Source organism: Delphinapterus leucas, chromosome 19, assembly GCF_059928025.1.
Source record: "Delphinapterus leucas isolate spDelLeu-1000000601 "Yukka" chromosome 19, BTC_Dleu_Yukka2, whole genome shotgun sequence".
Classification (NCBI taxonomy): domain Eukaryota; kingdom Metazoa; phylum Chordata; class Mammalia; order Artiodactyla; family Monodontidae; genus Delphinapterus; species Delphinapterus leucas.
This window is the reverse complement of record NC_143147.1, coordinates 43,934,411-43,952,131: the sequence shown is the minus strand read 5'-3', so window position 1 is coordinate 43,952,131 and position 17,721 is coordinate 43,934,411. Positions and strand designations below refer to the sequence as shown.

The following is a 17,721-nucleotide window of genomic DNA, read 5'->3' as shown; positions in this document are numbered from 1 at the left end:
GACAGTTTTTGAAGACTCCAGGCCACTTTTTGTAGCATTCCTTAGTTTGAATCTGTCTTATATTTTCCATGGTTAGGTTCAGATTATGCATTTTTGGCAGGAATACTGCAAAAGTGATGTCATGTCCTTCTCAGGATGTCGTATTAGGAGGCACGGGATGTCAGCTTGTCCTGTTCTCGGTGCTGGTTAGCTCTGATTACTTGTTCTAAGGTTTTGTTCACTGGGTTAATCCACTGTAAAGTTGCCATCTTCCCCTTTGTAATTAGTAAATAATTTGTAAGGAGCTGCTTTGAAACTATGTAAATATCCTGTTCCTCCTCAAAGGCTCACCCACTGGTTTTAGTATGTGTTGATAATTCTTGGCAGAATCAATGACTGTGATGGCTGTAAAATGGTGATTTTCTAATTCCATCATTCCTTCTCTATTAATTGTTAGTCTGGGGAGAGAGAGGGCTTTCCCTTCCCTTCTCCCCCATTTAATTATTTATGTCAGGGTGACTCATGGGTTCTTATTTAATTCCATAAATATTCTATCTGATGCTCAAATTGTCCCAGATTTAGCTGGTCAGAACACCTTCACACTGGTTCCTGTGTCCTTTTAACATGTCCCAGTCAGTTTTTGAGTGCTTCCCCGCTTTTTGTGACAATACACTCCAGGCTCATCTTATATTTCTCCTGCCCCAGCCGCGGAACAAACCATTTCTCCAAGGAGTCTTGGTTCCTTTTATTGTTGAAGGAAAAATGTTTGCTTCCCTGTCAAGGGTGTTATACTCGAGACCATCTCATCTCAGAAGAAGCTGGTCAGCTCTCCTCCCCGGAACCCTCCAGGCAGGTCCACCTAGAATGAACGGGCCTCCATCTCATCCCACAGTGTGGTGCCCACTGCTGTTTACCTGGTTTGGAAAGAAGGCTGCTGGGGGGTCAGGGGCCCAACGTGATGGGTCAGTGGTTGCCTCTGTGTGAGAGCCCAAGGAAAGATAGCCCTTTGTACCCTTCATCACAGTTTCAAAGTAGTGATGGGTTTTTTTTTGTTTTTTTTTTTAAAGGTGGACTTGGGCATCCAAAAACCTCATAAGACTGAAGCTAGGTACTAGAGTTATACACGTGTTTGGGTGTAATACGGCTCACTCAGCAGCCCAAGGCTGTTTATGGCATGTGATTCATAGTGGCATAAAAAGCAAGGCCCGTTCCAGACAGACATGCTTGAAATAGGCCTTTCTCTATTGCATCCCATCACCTGTGGTCATGTATTTATTTGTCAGCTTTGGTGACAAAGCACTTCAAGTTGTCCCCAACCCCAGGGGCTGTCACCTATTGCTCTTTCAGTTAGACTTACTCCTCCTTACTGGGCAGGCAGATAAATTCTCGGTATTGATTGCAAGTTCCATTCTGAGAGTAATTAGGAAGAAAAGCACAACGTAGCAGCGCCTCTCCTGGGACACTGTTGAGTGGGGGTGGGAGGCTGCTTGTTGTAAGGAGTCCAAACTCATCTGTTGCATAAGGGTGCCATGTGCTCATAAGCTTGGGGATCCAAATGGGGTTTGTGGACTGCCTTTCTCTATTTCCCTCCTCCTCTGCTTTTAGCCCAAGAGCTAGAATATCTTTGTCACTGTGGTCAGGGGTTGGCTCTGGCAGTAGCAGGCCAGGTAGGAGACTAGGAGGCTGGCTAATCCACCGAGCTGGCATGAGACACATGCCTCTGGCTCTGATTGGATCGGATTCTACTAATTTCAGGTTAAGAGTATGCAGACCTGAGATTAAAGCTGTGAAGTAAAGCAGCTTGCAACCTGAGGAGTCATCAGGTCCTGTCCAGGCGGACAGGTGACTGGTGTGGACGTGGGGAAGAAGAGCTGCTGGTCTGTGTGCGGAGGCACAGGGCGTGTCCCCCCAGCGTGTCCCACACCCAGAGCAGCCCGGCCGCTCTAGTGCTGGTCAGCAGGGCATGGCACGGTGCCCTTCGTGGGGATGAGGGGCCCGCTGTCAGTCAGAGCGGTGGTGAGGGGCACGGGCTGGCACCTGCTCGGGGAGTGGGCCCCCCCAGGGCTGCTTTCATAGTTGTCAGCCCCACAGGGAAGGGAGGGCACGGGAGCCCCGTGGCAAGGCAGGGACAGGTCTGGCATCTGGCAGACTCCAGTTGTCAGCAGAGAGGCGATGAAGACGTTGGAGAGCTGAGCCTCAGAGCTTCCCGTGACTGTGGCTGCTTCTGAGCAGAGGCTCCTGGTCCGCCTGCGCCTGACGGTGTGTCTCCTTGCAGGCACCCCAGAGCTAAGCGCAGCTGAGCGGAAGGAGCTGGAGAGCAAGCTGAAGGAGCGGGAGGACTTTCTCCTTCCCATTTACCGCCAGGTGGCCGTGCAGTTTGCTGACTTGCACGACACACCGGGCCGGATGCAGGAGAAGGGTGTTATCAACGTAAGTACGGTGGTCGCCGCTTCTCCTGACTTGTCAGAGACCCGCCGCCAGCCCGTGTCTGTCTCGTGCCCACGGGCTCCCACGCAGGGAGCTTTCGGGGCTGCATTAAAACAGCGGGTGCAGATCAAACCGTGTTCGGTTCTTCTGGCGAGACTTGTCCCTTTTTCTGTGCCCACTACCATCCTCAAACAGCTTATGAGTTAGGTTCCCGGGGACTCCTCAGGAGGCAGGCTCCATTTTGCTGGCGAGAAACTGACTCCCAGGCACGCCACTGGGGACAGCTTCCCCCGGGTCCTCAGGCAGTGGGTTACCCCAGCGTCAAGGCCCCGGCAGCGGCTAGTCCACACTTGACCTGCGTGCGAGCTGTCTGAACCGCCTGCTCAAAAGCAGCCCCGTGCTCTCTGTTACCCGGGAGTCTGAGCCCTGCACCCCCGAACATCTCAGCTCCGTGTGGGCCGAGCGATGGCCAGGCCCCTCCCTGTGCAGGGCTGCGGTCGGCGGGGCGTGGGGCTGCGCTCTGAACTGGGCAGCCGTCTACAGGGACTGGGCTCGTGGCCACTCAAGTCTCTGAGGGGCTCGCTGGAGGGCAGGGTTTGTGCCTGTGGAGTCCCCTCTGGGCACCGAGCTGGGGCGACTAAGCTTATTGTCGTCTGGGTGTAGGACATCCTGGATTGGAAGACATCCCGTACCTTCTTCTACTGGAGGCTGAGGCGTCTCTTGCTGGAGGACCTGGTCAAGAAGAAAATCCACAACGCCAACCCCGAGCTGACCGACGGCCAGATCCAGGCCATGTTAAGGCGCTGGTTTGTGGAAGTGGAAGGGACAGTGAAGGTAGGTGGCCCCCTGGAGGAGCCTTCACATCCTGCTCCTCACCCACCGCCCGCCCGCCCCTGGCACAGCAAGAAGCCTTGTTGTCTAAGAATCCCCGGGCCTCGGGAGTGGAAGGGAGATATGGGCCTCGGCCTGTGTCCTCCCCACAGTAATATGTCCTGACGGCTTGTGAGAGGAGGTGGTAGGGCGTTCTTTGCAGCTCATTCCATCATTCAGCAAACCTTTCTGAATGCTTCCTGTACACCAGACAGTGAAGGAGGCAGGCATATGCTCCTGTCCTCGCAGAGCTCGCCACCAAGGCAGGGAGACAGATTCGTCAAGGGGTCACGTACAACAGTGAGGCCAACGTCAAACATGGCAGGTCCAGGGCATCGTAGAGCACAGAGAAGGGCCACCGGACCCGCTGTGTGGGAAGGGAGGGCAGAGTCTGGGAAGACTTCTAGAAGTAATGTCTCAGCAGAGACCTGAAAACATAGTAGGAATGAACCAGTAGGAATGAACCAGAGGAAAAGGTTGGATTAAGAGACAGGAGGAATGTTCCAGGCAGAAGGAACCGCATGTTCCAAGCCTGACAGCAAGAGTACCGTGCACCCGAGGCACTGCAGGAATTTCAGGATGGCTCAGAGCCCGGGATGGTGTAGGGCCAGGAGAGCCACGTGGAGGGGCTGGGACTTTGTCCTGAGGCCTGGGAAGCCACTGAGAATTTGAAGCGGCAGAGGGACATACTGTGATGCGTGTTGTAGAGAGACGGCTTAGGGGCTGCATGGAGGGCACGCTGAGGGGGCACGAGCAGGAGCCTAATGGGAGGGGATGGTGATCCAGGCGGCAGACGCTGTGACTCCAGCTGAAGGTCTTCTGATTTGCAAATCCGAGCTGGAAGGAAACATCCACCCTGCAGGGAACTACGGATCCGCCATCTCCTGGGGGTGATCTCACGGGGAAGGCGCACACCTCGGAGCAGCGCCCGCTGAGATGGTGTCCCTAGTGCTCCTCCCCGGGGCTGAGGCCAGGACAGCCAGGCACCAGCATTTGCTTCTGGAATCCTGGGCTACATGAGACAGTCCATGGGAGGATGGGAAGGAAAAGGTGGGACTTTTATTTCTGTTTTTACTAAGAAAAAGAAAGAAATCAACCTTTATTCATAGTTAGTATCTGGATTTAATCACATACATCATATATACATTTTATCAGAATATGGGTAGTATGTGCTGGAAATACACGTGTCTCTTTTCCTGATAGCTATGTGATCGAAAACCGTTGGTGACTGCCGGCTTAGAGAATTGCTGGAGGGCCGGGTGGAGGGCACACCCGCCTCCTCCTGGGAAGTGTTGCTTGAGGTCTCTGCTGACTGTTCCCGGGAAGGAACCCCAAGATTTGCTATAAGTTTTAAAAGTCAGTGAGTCGGGTTGCTTCTAAGATTCACCTCTGTGTTAAGTCTACCCGTTTCTTTATGACCAAAAAGCTTCCTTGGATAAATATTTCAGATGTGCAGCCTCATGTGACATGTGGTTCAGGTTAAGGTCAGTCTTTGGCATCATAATTGAGTGAGACAATTTTGTCAACGGCCACTGGCAGCTTGCAGCAGAAGTTGGCATTGAAAGTCACGCAAGTGTAAAATAAGAGGCTGTTCTCCAGTTAGGAGCGGCCAGCCAGGTAAATGGACTGTGTGTGTGTGTGTGTGTGTGTGTGGCCAGGAGAGGCCCGCACGCCTTCGTCCGCCATTAGTCACTAACGGACGTGCACGGCCTCAGTGGGCACAAGGATGCGGGGAAGGACGGCTCCCCTCTGAGCGTGAAGCCAGCGCACAGGCCCTTCAGTTGTGCCTTAACATCCCACTCCCAGGGGACAGCGTGTCTGGAGAAGCAGGTCATCGCCATCTTGTCGACGGAGAAAACAGTCACCTGTGTGCACAGACTCCTGGCTGGAGATCAAGTGCAGAAGACAGCCTGGCCCCATGGCTCAGGAGGGGAGGCCAGAGGCTCTGGGACCCAAACGTACCCAAGAACGAGGCCGTCTCCCCTGCCCCCCATCTACAGAAGAGAGCGCCCCCCTGAGCGCTCAGTCCAGGAGTACAGTCGAGGGGAGAGAGGAAGGGCAGGTGGTCCCACGATGTGGCTTTGAAACCTCCTTCTGGATTCTGCGGGCTCAGCAGGACCCGGTTTAGTGTGGGGCTGGTGATAAAATCTGCAGCGCCCTTGAGAGAAGAAAGTGTTGCCGTGTTCAAAAGCCGAGTGGCTGCCTCTGAGGGACCAAGTCTGTGCGGTGCTTGGGAACGGCCTTTCAAACCCCAAAACTGGCGCCTTTCCTTGATTCTTCAGTCAGAGATGGATATTGTACACTGTCTCTCGCAAGGTCTAAACCCTGGCTTTGCCTCAAGAAGTGACCCTCTGGTTCTTACTGTGGTTACTGTTAGGGAAAGACAGTGATAGGCATCTGTTAGCCGTGCTGTGTGTTTTCTTCATAGAGTTGTGTTTTTTTTTTTAAATCTTAATCCTGAAAAAAGAGATTCACACTGTGATGTTATATAACTGAGCAGTACAATTCTTTTGTTTCCCTTAGAGGAGTCTGTTACCATGAGTTATGGGATTCTGTTTGAGTCCACAGGGACAGTCCCGTTGTAGGGGATAGGGTTTATGGTTCACAGTTTCACTGCAGGCAGAAGAGAAGCATCACCAGAGCTCCCTGAAAAAACAGCGAGAGCTTAGATTTAAACTGGGTCATAAGAACAAGGCACACGTCTGTTTCACCTTCTCCCGATTCTTAGATCCATAGTTTAAGGTATGCAGTTTTTCAGACAAGCTGATTTTCCCCCCAAGCCCAAATTGAGAAGAAATTAGAAATTGAGAAGAATGTGGAAATTGAGAAGAATGTGGTATTTGGAATCTCACACTTTTTGGATCCCAGCTTTACAATTTACTGGCTTAGACATACTTAAGCCTCCCTTTCCTCATGTGTAAAAACAGGGATGTTTATTTCACGAGGTTTATTGCGTTTTAAAGGACATCGTAAGTGTCGGGCACCGTGTCTGGCGCTCAGTTTCCTCCTCCCTCAGCACAGCACGTTAGAAGGTGGGCTGAGTTTCAGTGCAGCTGAAATGGTCTTGGTGGGAGCCATGTGCCCAGTAGATTCTCAGTCGGTGTTCTCTGACTTGGCGTGCTCTCATTTATCCATGATCTAGGATGCCACAGTGCACCCTTACTGTCCAGGAAGCTACCCATTCACTCTTTTTTAAATTTTTATTTTTTGGCTGTGTTGGGTCTTCGTTGCTGAGCATGGGCTTTCTCTAGTTGCAGCGAGCGGGGGCTACTCTTCGTTGCGGTGTGCATGCTTCTCATTGCAGTGGCTTCTCTTGTTGCAGAGCACGGGCTCTAGTCATGCGGGCTTCAGTAGTTGTGGCATGAGGGCTCAGCAGTTGTGGCTCAGAGGCTCTAGAGCGCAGGCTCAGTAGTTGCGGCGCACGGGCTTAGTTTCTCTGCGGCATGTGGGATCTTCCCAGACCAGGGCTTGAACCTGTGTCCCCTGCATTGGCAGGCGGATTCTTAACCACGGCGCCAACAGGGAAGTCCCAACCCATTCATTCTTAGTCTGGATTTCCAAATGAGATGAATCGTCAGTGGAGGCCCTTGTGAGGAAGGTAGAGGAAAAAGCACCATTGATAGGGTTGTTTGACTTCCACTCTCCCCAAGCTTCCCGTGGACAAGTCTTATGCACCGAACTTCTGATCTAGGGCCAAGGAGCGAAAAGGTGAGGCAGAACCTGGGCAGCATGCCTTGGGCCTGGGGCTGAGGCTGGAGTGGCTATCAGGAGATGGGGCCAGCAGGCCACCCCAGCCCACATGGCTATTTGCTACTGTCCGCCAAAGCATCAGAAAAAATCACTTTGCTGAGGTATCTCCAGGCAGCTCACAAGGTGACTTATCTGCAGGGCATGGTAATCACGGCTCACATCCATCAGCCTGTGCCCTGGTCACTCCCAGGCCCTCCTGCACCATTGAGTAAGGAGGGCTTAGCAGCAATCCGATACGCTAGAAATGAAACTTTCCAAACAGGTCATTTAGATTTTGTAAGATAGACTAATTACTACATACAATTAGTGAGCTGAGTAGTGCCAGGGATGACCCACTGACGCAGAGCGGGATATAGTGCCAGCTGAACACGTACTGTAAGGCCACTGTTGTGACGTTTAATTATTGATATTTTGTTGGTATTATAATGTTCTGACTGGGATGAGTGCAGGCAGGTGACATAGGGGCCCAGGCCTGTCATGAGGTTAGCACCCAGCATGTCACACGTGGTTGAAATCCATGGTGGGAATAGTCAGCCACGTTCTCATAAATTTAAGGAGGGAAATGTAAACAGCATAGGGTTGCTCGTCCTTCTGGCCGGAATGATGATTCCTACAGCTCCGTTCCTGGAGGGCGAACGAGGAACTGCAGACTCCCTGACCCTCACGGGGGAAGCACGCTCACACAGTAGAGGAAACCCTCCCAGGTCTGTTGCAAAAAACCTGTGGTGCCGTGGCGCCTGCGTTTGTTGATTCTTGCTAAAAACGCTGTTGGCTAGGATTGCGACCCCATGGCCTTCGTGTGCTCTGTGCTGTGGTCAAAACTTGACCAGGGTTTGACTTGGTGGTCATCACCCAGTCGTATTCTGAGTGAACAGCAAGTCTTTCATATAAGGGGCCTATATTTTCAAAAACTTGGAATGTGTTGCTTTAATTCCGTCTGGGAACTCTTTCAATGTTTAATTTAAATACCTAGTGTATTCTGGCTACAGGAGGGGACAGCAGAAGAGTTTTCTCTGGAGGGCAGCTGGCTTTCCAGTGCAGTGTCTGAGGATCGTTAGAAGCAGGCATCTCGTTAGCTAATACATTACACCAATCAAGGAGAGTTATCTTAAGCCACAATTAATCTGCTCCCTGGTATATGTTGATAGGAAAGCATCATGCTGTTTCTTAATTAAAAGCAAACGGATTAAAAATGATTAATAAGAGTATTAAATATTCTCTTAAACTAAAGGCTTTGGGATTCTTGGGTAAATCTAGTTTTTTTTTTTTCTAAGAAGCACGCATTGTTTTCTTTTTTCCTCACCCCAAATCCTCATAAGGGCGGGCATGTGCAGAAGTCCAAATTACCATGATGGAGATGGAAATGTCGGAGTTCAGGGGCCGTGCTTAGGAGTGCAGGCGCATCCATCCATGTGTGGGGTGGGCAGGAGCTGGCACGTGGGAGTTAAGACAGCCACACCGTGGGAAACGCCACCACCGCCACCCTTGTCAGTAGAGATTGATGTGCAAAACGCTTGCGTTCAGCCTCACAGGTGCTGGGCAGGATGCGCAGCACGGAGAGGTGGGAAGGCCCCCTCAGCTTCGCACTGTCCGGGCCGCACCACCCTGACCAGGAGAGCTGATCTTTTTTGTCAGTGATTACAAACAGAGATGGACAAATTTGGAGCCAGAAAAAGAACTGGACAAAAGAACTAGAAAAGGCACGTTGCTGATCCTTAATCCTGGGGCTCCTTAATCCTTCAACTGTGAAGGACTCCTTAAGGGTTGTTAGAAATGTGGACGTCAGTTACGGGACATGTGATAAACAAGCAGCCCCGGGAACTCGCTGGCCAAGGTGGAGATGGGGAAGTGAGAGTCTGAAAAGAAACCATTATTTTGAAAGGCCCGAAGTAGAACCTTAGGAAACAGCACAGCGCCCGGTCTCCTCCTGCGTGATGACTCTGGTGGGCACTGAGAACGCAGCCTCTGTGCTTTGCAGGCCCTGGGGTCCCAGCCATGGCTCGGGCGCCTCTGCTGGAATCCAGGCTTCCTGAGCCACCTCCCGAGCTCCCTAACGCACCCACCTATTAAATTACAGCGCCAAACTCATTGGCATTCTGACTTTGACTCGGTTAGTGATAACAGAGGAGGACAGCGCACCTTTAAATGACGAGCTTTGTGTTTAATTACCCAAACAAAATGACATAAATATGAATGAGCCCTAATGGCGGTACTTGGTTTTCCGGAAACCATTAACAAAACGATTCCTAAATGATTTGTAAAGAAAATGAGCGGAGACGAGAACCAGGAAAAGGCTATTAGGTTTCTAACACACTCCTGAATTATTATGTAGTCAACTACCTGGGAAATGCTCAGCTAAATGATCTTGAAAGGAGGAGGTGAGAGGTGGTTTGTTGAGACTTTCAGGGTGATGGACATCCTGACCCTTCGGAAAACTCTCACAGAAAGCGAACTGGGGTTTAGGTTTCCGACCCGGCGGCAGGACTCCCCTCACCTCTGGCCTCCTCCAGCTCTATGGCAGGAGGCCTCCACGGCCAGGCTGCTCACCTGCCACACAACACACCCTGCTGGGACTACAGACTTAAATTTAGGAATCGTGACTCAGTTCCTCAAGAAGCACATATTTCATTTTAGAAACACCAAGTAAACAGCATTTCCCTCTCAGTCTGCACTTTACTAAACAATCGGTCAGGGGACCAAATTCCCGTAGCCTTTGTGGAACAGGTAGGGGGACGGGACCAGCGTCCGTGTGAGCACGGATGCCTCTGGGGGGGGGCCCAGGTGGACACTTCAAAAGCAGGGCAGGGAAGACGAGGAGGGCTCCTGCCTTGAGGCCTGCTTCCTCCTCCTGCAAAGCCAACAGTAATGGAGAGCTGGGAACGGCTTCTTTACGTTGAGTAAGCTTTTGCAGTGCACTTTCCAGATGTAGACTAGTCAGGGTGTCCAGCCTGGCCTGGGCCCTGGTGTCCAAGCAGGCGTCGTCTGTTGGCAGGCCTATGTTTGGGACAACAACAAGGATCTGGTGGAATGGCTGGAGAAGCAGCTGGCGGAGGAAGATGGCGCTCGCTCGGTAATAGAGGAGAACATCAAGTATATCAGCAGAGACTATGTCCTCAAGCAGATCCGCAGGTGAGACCCGCGGGGGCAGGTGGGGGTGCTCCTGGGTAGAAGTGGGGCTCACTTCTCGGGGACGAGCGACTCAAGGACAAACGGTGAGGTGATGATGCCTCATAGTCTTTGTGGTCCCTTTCTGTTTGAGACGGCTGTGGTTGACCCACAGATCAGAGGAGCCCTGAAGCGCGGTTCTTGCTCAGCTGCTGGTCCCCAGGGGCACTTAGTAACGATGGCTTAGTTCATTGTGCCCAGCTATTCGCTCCAAATGCAGATACTCAAACTGGATGAACGATTCTGTGAGGAAAAGCTGATTGCATCATAGTTTCCTGGGAAACTACCTCCTCCCCTCCCCCAGCCAAGAGTTAGTTGTGTTCTAGAGGCTTCCGTCTTCTCCACAGGCTGGGTGGTGGAGACTGCTGGGGACATTTTAAAAACTTTTTATTTGGACACATTTCATTTACAGAAAAACTGCAAAACTGAAAACAGTACAGAGAACAAATCTGTACCCAAATGTGCCTGGTAATTTACATTTTACCCTTTTTGATATATCATTTGTGTGTGTGCTTACTCTTTTATATAAGAGTAGGCATACTCATATGTATGTGTGTGTGTGTGTGTGTGTGTATATATATATATTTCTTTTTCTGAACCATTTAAGGGTAAGTTACATATGTCATGGCCCATCATGGCCCTTTACCCCCAAATAGTTCAGTATGCCTTTGCTAATAGGGATATTCTCTTACATAACCAGAGTAAAATGATTAATTTTTATAAGCTGAACATTTTATCTAAACCACCATTTGCAGACCATTGCTCATTTTGAGTTTGTCTGATGTTACCTCATGGTTAGATTCAGGCTGTGCATTTGCAGCCAGAATATTACATCCGTGATGATTTGGCCTTCACAAGGTAATATTACATCCGTGATGATTTGGCCTTCACAAGGTACCGTATCTGGAGGCACATGATGTCATCTGCCTGTCCCAATGTTAGTTTCCATCACCTGATCAAGCTGTTACTCAACTTCTCCACTGTATAATTCCTGATGTTCCCATCCCCCTTGAACCTAATAAGCAGTCTGAGGAGAGACACTTCAAGGCCATGCAGATTCCTGCTCATCAGAATTTACACCTAGATTTAGCATCCAGGGATGATTCTCGCCTGATCCAGTCTTTTTTTTTTTTTTTTTTAATTTATTAATTTATTTTTATTTTTGGTTGCGTTGGGTCTTCGTTGCTGCACGCAGGCTTTCTCTAGTTGTGGCGAGCAGGGACTACTTTTGGTTGTGGTGCGCGGGCTTCTCGTTGCGGTGGCTTCTCTTGGGGAGCCCGGACTCTAGGCGCACGGGCTTCAGTAGTTGTGGCATGCGGACTCTAGAGCACAGGCTCAGTAGTTGTGGCGCACGGGCTTAGTTGCTCTGCGGCATGTGGGATCTTCCCGGACCAGGGCTCGAACCCGTGTCCCCCGCGTTGGCAGGCAGATTCCCAGCTACTGTGCCACCAGGTAAGTCCCTGATCCAGCCTTTACAGTGAGGTTGCAAAATGACAGTGTTCCAACTCCTCTGCACAATCACATCTCACCACCCCAATTCTCCTGTAAGCAAAAGTCCTCTCTCCTCCTCCATTTATTATATATTCGTTATTGGTGTAGACTAGTGAATGTCTTTTTTCAATGATTTGTAATTCACTATTTTGATGACCCAGATGTCCCAGATTTAGCCAGTGGGAGCACCTTCAGGCTGGGTCCACTGTCTTTGTGACATGACCCCATCAGGGTTTTGGTTTTTGCTTTTTGAGGTTACTTTCTCACTTTCTGACATAACAAAATGTTTCGGGTTCGTGTGGTATCTTGCTGCTGGGGACAGTATTCACGTAGGAAAATGAATCAGGTGAGGCAGGGACTGCAGGGTCCGCAGTGGACTCTGGGAGCAGGTTTCTTGGGCAGTTCTGAAGCTACCCTGATCTAGGCACTGCTGCCTCTCTCTCATCCTCACCGTCCCAAATCTTCCCCTCCAGCTTGGTACAGGCCAATCCAGAGGTTGCCATGGATTCCATCGTCCACATGACCCAGCACATCTCGCCCACTCAGCGAGCAGAAGTCGTTCGGATCCTCTCCACAATGGACTCCCCGTCAACGTAGGAAGAGCTTCCTGCCCACCCCTGCCCTGCCTCCGGAGAAAAGGGCTAGAGCTGCCTTTCACACCTGAAGCCGCTGTAATTAGAAGGCACACGAGACCAGCACTGGAATCGAAGTGGCATTTTGCTTCCCCTCGATGTTTTCAGGTTACGCATGACATACTGGGATGTAGGGTCACAAGCCCCCACTCCAGCCCACCAGTCATACCTACCCCATTCAGTATTTATTATTACCCTGGCTGTGACGGCAGTCCTCTCTCCCTGCCCAGGACCTAAGAAGGCAATGACGGGTACAAGCACCTACCAAGAGGTCTTACTACACGCCAGCAGGGCCACCCTCCTGTCCTGACCGCCCCTTGGTCTGGCCCCGGGAAGTGGGAGCTGTTGCCAGGCAGTCAGCAGCCCGCGCTCGCCCCTGGCCCTGTGAGCCTGCAGCCACCGGCAGCAGAGGAGGGCCAGGGCTGAGGCCATAGGCCCAGCACCAGGCGTGGGGAGAGGAGGAAGCCTCGGGTCTGTTGTTTCTTACCCCACACTCAGCCCGGTCCACACCAGGCACCCAGTTTCATCACACCAAGGTACTGCTTATGAAGAAAAATTAGAGCATGAAATCTGCAAGCTCCATGGAACTCAAAGATGAGGGCAAAACCACAATCCAAGAAGCAGAGAAAGCAAAGAGACCAAGTCACTGTTGTCGATTTAGGGGCCTCACCCTAGGGCTCCCTTCTCAGAACAAGCGCAGAGACGGTTGACCTGCCACTGCCCCGTGTGCCGCTGCTCAGCTAGCTGAGATGCCCGGGGGTCCCACTGGCAGTACCGTAGCCCGAGTGGGCAGAGGAGAACCCAGGGGAGCTGCCCTTCCCGTCACTGATGGAAAGTAGTCACCATGCGACAGCGAGAGCGGGCCAGCCAGTCTCTCTTTTTAGGACGCGGAAGGTTGTTACTGTTAAGCCTGGAGCTTTGATAGTTACAGGAGGTTAACGGTGCCTACAGGGCCATCGTCTCTGTTTCTGGGGCCACTCTTCTAGCAGCTGACACTCTTACTTACTTTGGGTCTCGTCTCTTCCTTGAATGTACACAGGCACAGCCGGTCTCCCCACAGCCACGGAAAGGAGCCCTGGTGACATCAGTGCTCTCGGCGCTGGGAACTGGCCTTCCCCGCTTTGGGGAGGCTTCCAGGGAACACAGAATCCATGTGACCTTAAGGTTAGCCACAACCCCATCATGGTGCTGCTGTCTTCCAGGCCCACGGGTCCCTCCCTGGCCTCCTCATGGGTGATGGAGAGTTTATTTTCAACAACCAGTTTATTCAAGGAGAGAGCTTACTGATCCCCCCCCGTCGGTGTTCCTAAAGCAAGAGTGGCAGGTGATCAGGGCTGGGGTAGCATCCGGCTACCCCAGTGCAGCATCCGGTTCCTACAGTGCAGCTAATTGCATTTAGCAGCATTTGTCACTGATGACCAAGGGGGAAATCACTAAGACGTCTGAGAAGCAGCAGTATGAATCCTTCCGTACGAGCTACGGTTTTGAGCCTTAACCCTACAGTTCACGCACAAGAAAGAGCTCCTCTCCTCGGGAACTGTTTGTGCAGATGGGCACCGTGCGGCTGGATGGGTTGCCACCTGCCCCCAGGAGCCTGGAGCCTCGGCCCGGCTGCCCTGCTGCGGGGGTTCGGCGCCATCCAAGCCAAGAAGGGCGGGGCGGGAGAAGGTGGGAAACAATTTTCAGTCCAGGAAGCACGTCCACTGTTGCTAGTGTTCGCTTACCCAGTAAGCGTGGATTCACCTTTGACCAGATAATTCCTCTACACTTTTCTACAATAAATAAAATTCCACACACCTACAGGTGGTGTGGAGTTCTATGCTTGCCCTGGCATTTCTTCGGGGCAGAGGGCGGGTGACACTTGTTTACCTCCCCCCAGCCCCCAACAAAATTATGACACATTAAAGGAATACATTTAGTCTCTAGAACTTGGCCATGCTCACCACCCCCCATCCCCAGGGCGCCTCACTTTAGGTCTTACCTGGACAGGGCCCTTTCCTATGGAGAAGTCAGGAAGAGACACAGCCCATCACACACACGAGGTCACCAAGGCAGGAGGAGGGTGAGCGATGTCTCGCCTGAGCTAGGATCACCATGTTGTCCGCTCACTCCAGTCACAAAGCAGCCTTCACTTGTCTTACTGAGCATTCGATGTACGCACAGCCTGATGAGCAAGGAGCTTCAGTCAAATGTATTCTTTTCATGTTTCGTTGAAATAAACCTCCACGTTTGTAGATGAGTCAGTGTGTGTCACTTTAGCCCACGCCCAGCACCTCACTCTGGTTCCACTCTGAGTAGGGGAGCTTTGTAAGGGTGAGACCTGCCCCTGCCGAAAGTAGAGCCAGTGTAAGGACTGTGGTGCATGGTGCTTCTGCAAACGATGCCATTCCCAGCCTGGGCAGTTTTCGGGTCCACATACCCTTGATGGGCTGGGCAGTTTCATGGGTCTTGAAGTGAACAGGAAGGTATGAACCTCTGGGTTTGCATGATTTGTGGCATTTTCTGGGTCAAGTGAATAGCAAACCATTTTCAGAGACCACTTCAGGCCCCCTTTATGGAGAGGTTTTAGATCCTCTGAATAATTTAGCTACTTCATGGCTTTTGAACACTAACTTTGGGCACAAAAAGGCACTAGGGGCAGGAAACTCAGGCCTGTGTGCCTTCAACCCTCTGCCTCAATTTCTATGAATCCATGTGGTTGAAGCAGGAATAACATCTGCAAAGAAAGGCTCGGGCCACAAGAGAGGAGGGAGGGGAAGCACCGGCCTTTGCTGGCTATTAAACTTGGTGCTGTGTCCATCTCTCTTTAGGATGTACAGCAAAGCAAAGGGTGGCTTTTGGCAATTTACAAAATATTTATCAGTTTGAATCACCTTAAGCTAGAGGTTCTAGAAAGGGGAGCAGGAAGGGAGATACAGGATCCAGGGGAAGGTGCCGCTTTTTGCCTCCAGCTGCTGCTCTCCATGGGCGGGGGATGCTGGGTGGCACAGAGGCCTTGGGCCTTCTCTCCCCGCTAAGCAGGCAGCCGAGAACCAGACCCCAAGTGTAAACGTGGCGCTATCCCTACTCTCGGCCAGCACCCGTTGGTGGTTCTCAGGAAGGTCAGCAGGATTCATGGGACGATTCCACTGCTGCCTCTGGGAACTTGCCTGATACGTGCAGTGCTTTCATCTGTTGTTGGGGAATGCCATTTCTTTCATCGGTCTTTTTAATAAAAGAAAGTTTAAAGCTTTCATTAGTATTACTTTGGGGTAATAAGGAAAAGATTGAACAGCGAGGGTTCAATCTTTTGGGAAATGGGATTTAAGCTGGGCCCACACATCTTTCCCCAGCTGAAAAACAAGAACACAGTGACAAATGCCAGTGCCTCATGACCATCATAGGGAGGACCGTTCACATGGTGAGAGGCCTGGAGAGGTGCTGAGCTGGAGGTGAACCTGCATTCAAATGCTGACTCCTCAGCTTGGGCACAAGAAGGGTAAAACCCAGGCCTGCCCTGATCCACGTGGTGAGGCGGAGGGTGCTAAGGACCACACGAGTCTGCGGACAGTGAAGGGCTGAAGCCTATGGGCAGAGAGGCCTCCAGCCGGGAGAGTAAGGCAGGCGCCCCAGTCAAGCGCTCGCATCTACAGTTACTCAAGGGACACTAGGAATGTTGGCTGAGAGCACAGCAGTCATCTGGGAGAGGAGGGACAGTGAAGCGTGAAAAAGCAAGTAGGCAACAGAGCACGATGAGCTTTAAGTGCTCGGCCAGGAAACAAGGTACGTTCCTGGAGAGAGTGGGTCACCTTTGATGGTTTGGGGGCATGGGAAGATTGGGTAAAAAGGTTTAGAAATCAGCCTAATTAAATGAAAAGAGCACCACCTTGGGTACCAAGAAATCTGGCTCCAAGCTTAGCTCCACGTGTGTATGTCCCTGAGCTGCAGGGGTCACCCAGGAGAGCAAGCCCAGGCCACCCCAGGAAGCACAGAAATAGTAATGGGCGACTGCCCACTATTTTCAATACTCCACAGATCCTACATATGCCTCAGTCAGGTGGCAAAGGCTCACCATGCTGTTGTTTTTCCGGTAACTAAGACATTTACCTTCCCAGGAGGTGGTACTGGCTTCCTCATGCTGGCCAAAAGCTCCAGTGGGCAGTTAATACTAATAAATAATGAAAACAGGACATCTTCATAAATGCGGTATTTCAGCAAGCAAAATCTTCCAAAACACGGGATTCCCTGTGGTTGGTGGAGGGGCGGAATAGTTACGGAGCCTCAGCTCTGAGGGGACTTGGACCCACCCAGTGGGCTCAGCCCCTTAGGAACTGTAAGGAGATGAGACAGATGGTCGGACGATGGGCCTAATCCCAGAATCCCCTGATTCTATGACTGGCCTTCTGGGGTAACCAGGAAGGATTGGGGTGAGGAGAGACGGAAACAAAGACATCCAGGCCCTGAATTAGGAAAAAGCTAACAGCATTTTTGCCCATACTAACAAGTACTTTTGTAGCCATGTGCGGATACAAGAAGATGAATGCAACCTAGAAGAGCGCTTTCACCCTTGAAGACATTATGCAAGTGACACATTATGCCAGATACAAAATGGGAAATATTGGGCAATTCCACTTATATGAGGTATGGAGAATTATCAAATTCACAGAGAAAGTAGAATAGGGGTTACTAGGGGCTGTAGGGAGGAGGAAATGGGGAGTTATTGTTTAATGGGTGTAGGGTTTCAGTTTGGGATGACGAAAAAGCTCTGGAGATGGACAGTGGTGATGGCTGCACAACAAAGTGTACTTAATGCTACTGAACTGTGCACTTAAAAACTGTTAAAATGGTAAAGTTTATGTATATTTTTCCACAATGAAAAAAAAATTCTGGAGTTCTAAAGTACAATAACAAATGAAAAATTAACTAGAGGGACTAAATAGTAGACTCAGGAAGGCAGAAGAAAGAATCTGTGAACTTGAAGATAGAGCAATAGAAAGTATCCAACATGAAGAACAGAAAGAAGAATGAAAAATGAACAGAGCCTCAGAGATCCATACAACATCAGGTATAACAATTGATGTGCAATGGGAATGCCAGAAGGAGAGTAGAGAAAGGGACAGGAAAGATATTTGAAGAAATCATGGCTGAAACCTTCCAAATATGATGGAAAACAACCTGCAGATCCAAGAAGCTCAATAGATCCCAAGGAGGATAAATACAAAAAGATCTATACCTAGACACTTCATAGCCAACCTGTTAAAAGACAGTCTTGAAAAAAGCTAGAGAAAGACAGCTCATCATATATAGAGGAACAACAAAACAAATAATAAACAGATAACAGCAATGGAAGCCAGAAGGCAGTGGGCTGATATATTCAAAATGCTACAAGAATTTAAACAAACAACTGTCAACCAAAAATCCTACATCC

General features: G+C 50.7%; 1 protein-coding gene across 22 annotated transcripts in view; it reads left to right on the top strand.

The window, feature by feature from the left end:
* The window catches only part of ACACA (acetyl-CoA carboxylase alpha), a 274,775-nt gene extending 260,227 nt beyond the window's left edge, over positions 1-14,548 (top strand). For 19 of the 22 annotated variants that reach the window (XM_089900994.1, XM_089900995.1, XM_089901007.1 and 16 more), the window contains 3 exons: positions 2,255-2,409; positions 3,070-3,240; positions 12,156-14,548. In XM_089900994.1, the coding sequence (XP_089757120.1) occupies positions 2,255-2,409; positions 3,070-3,240; positions 12,156-12,551 (722 nt within the window). In that variant the 3' untranslated portion in view covers positions 12,552-14,548. Of the gene's footprint in view, positions 1-2,254; positions 2,410-3,069; positions 3,241-10,018; positions 10,156-12,155 lie in introns of all 22 variants that reach the window. The other 3 variants (XM_089900999.1, XM_089900997.1, XM_089901013.1) reach the window with 1 other exon arrangement.
* The last annotated feature ends 3,173 nt before the right edge of the window (positions 14,549-17,721 follow it).